The sequence below is a fragment of the Fukomys damarensis genome, unplaced genomic scaffold (assembly GCF_012274545.1).
Source record: "Fukomys damarensis isolate Sample0158 unplaced genomic scaffold, DMR_v1.0_HiC HiC_scaffold_11, whole genome shotgun sequence".
In the NCBI taxonomy this organism is placed as follows: domain Eukaryota; kingdom Metazoa; phylum Chordata; class Mammalia; order Rodentia; family Bathyergidae; genus Fukomys; species Fukomys damarensis.
The window spans coordinates 28,342,580-28,348,249 of NW_022900923.1; the positions used below are offsets into that span (position 1 = coordinate 28,342,580).

The window sequence follows — 5,670 nt, forward strand, 5'->3', positions numbered from 1 at the left end:
AAAATTAATAATAATAATAAAGAAGTCCATTATAAATGCCATTATGCAACTGCTACAGTGGCTGCTACCACGAAATGGTATAATACAATTACACATTCCCGCTGGTCAGCAACACCTCCACAATGGAGGTGCACTTGACTTTCACGTCCCAGCTCTTGTGAGAACTATAACTGTAACTGTGGTTGCTATTGTTACTATAACTGTTCCCTCTGTACAGCAGGATCTATCCTATTTTTCAATTGCTTAAGAAGAGGAATGCTACAGGTGCCCATCTGCAGCCAGCCAATTGATCTAGACTTGAAAATCTTACACCCCCCACACTTTTTCCAATTAACCTCTAAAGTTTCGTATTATCAATTTAAACAGATGCAAAGAATCTGGATTGTGCCATTATTTAATGTATATGTGCATGAAATATATTTGTATCAAAACTTTACAGCTGCTCTTTATTTTCTCAGTGAATAGAGAATGATCATTCTATAATTTAAAAATCTGTACTTATTTTCAAAACAATCATACTGACTATCAGAAAAGTCGTAATGTCCTTTCCTGTTGAAATAAAGGTGTTAATAAATACTTCTCTGGCAACCAACTCATTTCCCAAATGTAATTTAAAATAGAAAGCCAAGACCATAGGTTTGTAGTCATGTTAAAATGAGGCCTGTTACCATCAATGCATATTTTCAATATTTTCATCCTTTTGTTCATGTCCTGGGATTAGTGGCAAACTTTCTTTTGAGAAGTACAAGGAGGCTGAAAAGGGAAAAGGGAAAGGAGACTTCCAGGCCACTAGCAGTTCTCAGATTGATTTTAGCAAAAACTTGTAGTAAATGAAAATATGGAAGTTAAATCCCTGCAATCTTTGCCTGCCCTCATATTGAAAAAACAAAACAAAACAAAACAAACCTTCATATGCCACCAGGGAGAGGTAGATACCCAAGTTTAAAAACCATTGCTACAAAACATGGCATTTTAACTTTCAGATCTCAAAATCCCTCTAAAATTTGGAGCTCTATGGATCCTTGTTCAAAGAAATCTCTCTCTCTCTCTCTCTCTCTCTCTCTCTCTCTCCTTCCCCCTCTCCCCTCTCACTGCCTCTTAGTCTCTATCTATATCTCGCTCATAGTCTCTCTCTTTCTCTCTCTTTTTCTCTCTTCCTCTATCTGTATCTCTTAGTACCTCCCATCTTTCACTTTCCAGCCCACATACAGATATGCATACACAACCCCATCCCCCCAACACAAATACATATACGCATGCACACACAAAAATTTTTTCTTCACAGATTCCCTAATGCTCAAATATGGGCCCTAAACATAAGAATTATGTTCGGAAACATTCATTTTCAGGAAACCCCAAAACAGTTCCATTAGCTTTGTCTTAATGTTTCTTAATTCTAGTGACCTAAACGTGTTTCTGCTTAACAACTGCAGAAAACAACAGAATAGAAGTATTTTATTGGCATCTGTCTTTCCTAATGTTGCTGTTACCCTAGGGAGAGCATCCCATTGCCATACAATCCAGGATGAACTCTGCATGGTCTGATTCAGTTGAACACTGCTCCATTTGATCAAAATTGGACTGTGGTTCTTGGATCATTCGTCTGATCCTGTTATTATTGTTTTACTGTGTTTTACTTTGTCTCTCGCCTCAAGATCTGATTGGCCTCTACAATCTTGCCTGCATTTATAACTTGATACCCTTCATTTCTACTATATTATTTCCCTCTCAACAATTTAAACTTAAAAAAACAAAATACTGGTGAAGGAGTGCTCATATTTTAGAGTTTCTTCACTTTACAAAGATAGGCACAAATGGCCTTCCAATTTTAGTTTGTTTATAGTCTATTCAAAATACTGTTTTCCTTATAAAACTCAAGTGCATTCTATATTCCAAATATAATAGCTCCCTTCTGCTTTTATAGCTTGTGTGTTTTGATGTCTCCTCACATATGTTAAAGAAATGAATCCTTAAAAACAGTCTGGTTAATAAGCACACCAGGGACAGTGCTTGAAGCTCACATATGACCACTGAGCTCATTCATGGGGAGAAGTGAGTCATCTGGGTTCCAGTTAGATACCAACATGGTCTCTGTGGTGGCCTTTCCCGACCCCTGTGCTGATGCTGCATTTTCCTTGTGTGTCCCCAGACGTTGATGAGTGTCTGGAGCAGAATGTTCGCTGTGGGCTGAATCGCATGTGCTTCAACATGAGAGGGAGTTACCAGTGCATCGACACGCCCTGTCCACCCAACTACCAGCGGGACCCTGTTTTAGGGTATGTGCTGCTTCTCATCCCAGACACCCCAGAAATCCTTCACTCTTGCCTTGACCAACATAAACCCTGTCTTCGGTCATATTTAACTCACAGGAAGTCAATAATGCCAAAGCCTTGGGGGGATTACAGTGTATTCTCTCTTCAATAAGTGGGCAAGAAATGACATCATCCCACAGAAGCCACTAACTGAAGCAGTCACTTGGGGCTACCAAGGTTTCCAGAGTACCTCCCAGCATGTAGTCACCAGGTACCCTCTGGAACTAGACCTCAGCAGTGAGCATTTTATTGGGTGATGGAACCTGCCTTTCCCTGAAATTTTCCAGTTCCCTTTTGTGGTGCCTTGGGACTCTGAGAGCTGTCAGCATGTAGAGCACTCCAAGTAGAGCCTCTTCTGCCCCTGGGATGACTCACCACACCATGAGATGATGGAGATGACCAAGGATGAATCAGTAGTCTGCCCACTGGTGTCGTCTTGCTTAAATTTCCTGCGTCTGAAGCAGTTATTTTCTGAGCTCTGAATAAACTCTTCTATTTTCTCCCTACTCTTTCAGAAATGTTATAATCTGTCCAGATCCCAAGGCGATAGAATGCTTGAGAACAGTGATAAGGTTCCTAGTGGTTAGTCCTTCTAATACGGAGACGTTTCTGAAACTAAATACTCAGAGGAGCTGTGTTTTCCTCTTGGTGATGCTTACTGAGCTACTGTAACATGGTCAAGTGTGGACTGCTCGGAAGCCACCAAGAACCAGTCTGTAACTGGTCTTTTGGGAACAGGAAAAGGAAGGAGAAATTTTAAAATAAAAACTTAGAAAATAGCTGTGACTGAGGAATCCGTATTATCATAAAATGGTCTGTGCATATTTTTCTCTTGAGTTCTGGCAAACAATTCAAAAGTCATCATGACTCAAAAAACAGTTGGTGGGGGCTCTAGAAAAAGAAAATATAGTTTTTAATCTAAAAGAATATGGAAGATAATTAAAACAGAAAGAAGTCATCCTCAGGAATCCTAACTGATTTTTTATTACTTTAAAAAAAAATAAGCCAAATACCAGTGTATCCTATTACAGTTTTCAAACATCATTAGATGATATAATTTTAAAATAGCTTGTTTGCCTGTCTTTAATAAGTGTAGTGTGTGTGTGTGTGTGTGTGTGTGTGTATACTCACAAACATTTTTATTCCCAAAACCGACTTCATTTTCTTGAGGCCCAGGATGTTACTCAGTATGTATTTACCAGATGTAACACCCTGGTTTAGTCCCCAGCACCTTCCCAAGAAGAGAAAGAAACTCCTCTTATGGTATTTATGCTTACTTCAAGAGCTCAAATACTTCTGAACTAAATGGAGCAAAGACTTAAATACTTGACTGAGGCACGCATAATCTCTTAGCCATCTGACGTCTGGTTTGAGTTAGTGACAGAGAACACGGGTGAGTTCATTGCTCTTGCAGTCGGACTGTCTTCTGCATTTAGATATGCTCTAAAGTGCTCATGGATGATGATCACCTGCAACGTGCATTCTCCTGCCTCCAAGCCACATAATTATGTATATTTCATGTTTATTGTCCTTAGGTTCTGCCTCAAGAACTGTCCGCCCAATGATTTGGAATGTGCCTTGAGCCCATATGCCTTGGAATATAAATTTGTCTCCCTCCCGTTTGGAATAGCCGCCAATCAAGATTTAATCCGGCTGGTTGCATACACACAGGACGGAGTGATGCATCCCAGGACAACTTTCCTCATGGTTGACAAGGAGCAGACTGTTCCTTTCGCCTTAAGGGATGAAAACCTGAAAGGCATAGTGTACACGACACGAGCACTGCGAGAGCCAGACACCTACCGCATGAGGGTGCGAGCCTCGTCCTACAGTGCCAATGGGACCATTGAGTACCAGACCACATTCCTAGTTTATATAGCTGTGTCTGCCTATCCGTACTGAGGAGTTCTCCAGAGCCTCTTCCACATGATTAAACAGCCTTAATTATGCAGTCAAGTCCTCTCTTGGTTACTGTCTCTTGAATAGTTGCAAGGTTAGGCAACTTGAAAATGGTGCTAATCCTCTATTTTATGTGCTTTCTTTGGTACTGTTGAGGTATTTTTATGATCCCACTATGGTCATATTTTTAGTAAGGTCTAGAGGAGTCCCTTATTTTATTTATTACACTGGAGCAGTTACTTTCCCAAAGATTATTCTGAATATCTAACAGGACATATCAGTGATGTTTTATAGTAGTGCATTAGCTAAGATCATTTTCCTGGAAATAAAACAAGAAAACACCTAATTCAAAGTCAAATAGGTTTTTGAACATTTGGTTATTTTTAGAATAATAAAATTAGTTGCTACATGTATCAATAAAAGCTTATGAAATGATTTAGGAAAAATTTTAAGCATTCATACTTTATTATATATGCTGCCAAAGCTAGCGCAAGTGTTGATACTTTATAATAGGACTTATACACCTATTTTCATTTTAAGGAAAAAAGAAATGCCACTCATCTTACAAATATGATACAGCTATAGGTTTCTTTGTTCTCAACTGGATGCTCACTTTGATTGAATATCCAAACAAGGGTATCATTTTCAGTGATTTTGTGAAATCGTCGGAACCACTTATAAGAATAGAAATGATTTTCTCTTAAGATGCCTTCCAGTACATGGATCGTTGCTGTAACATTTTTATATAACTTTCCATTCAGTTAGCTCCTTAACTGTTATAGTCCATAATTTGTAAAGATTTTCTTCATCAAGGTACACAGTTCTTTAAAACGCCAATAGGTTATATTTCTTTGTGATTTTTTTTTTAAATCTCAGATGTTCAAATTAACTTGTTAAACGTCAATACACTGTACGTGGCGGTAACAGACTCTGTAAGCAATTGCCAAGATGTATTCTATTTTTATGAAATGTATATATATATTATCTTAGTGTGTATTTTCTATATTAATATCTTGATGGACTCATAAAGTTGTTTATAAAAAAATCCAATGTTACAGTAAAATCAACCTTAATAAAATTTTCACATTCTTTTTCTTAAGGTTTTAAAGAATTTAAAATGTCTTTCTTTATTCTTATCTTGACTATTAAAGGTTACAGTCGTGTACATCCTTAAACTCCTTCAATTAGGTAGTTTTGGATTTAGGAACTTCTACAACTTTCTTTTTTTTTTAATTTTATTGAGTTTATTGGTACATTTTAGGGATACAGTACAGTTACATTCGTTGTTGGATCTTGTACCTCCACATGGCAAGTCTTGATTCTCATTTTTCCCCCTTACCTCTGCCCTCCCTTCACCCCCTCATCCCCTCCCCATCTACACTTTATTTTCATCTTTTCATTCTCTCACATTTTTTTGTTTTCCCTTTTTGTTCTTCCCCTACACATCATACCTTCCCTA

The 5,670-nt window shown here is 38.1% G+C and overlaps 1 protein-coding gene across 1 annotated transcript in view; it reads left to right on the forward strand.

Annotated features, from left to right (window-relative positions):
- The window catches only part of Hmcn1 (hemicentin 1), a 419,231-nt gene extending 413,995 nt beyond the window's left edge, over nucleotides 1-5,236 (forward strand). The window contains exons 106-107 of the mRNA XM_010635433.2: nucleotides 2,150-2,276; nucleotides 3,848-5,236. Coding sequence (XP_010633735.1) covers nucleotides 2,150-2,276; nucleotides 3,848-4,214 — 494 coding nt within the window. The 3' untranslated portion in view covers nucleotides 4,215-5,236. The remainder of the gene's footprint in view (nucleotides 1-2,149; nucleotides 2,277-3,847) is intronic.
- Nucleotides 5,237-5,670: the final 434 nt, after the last annotated feature.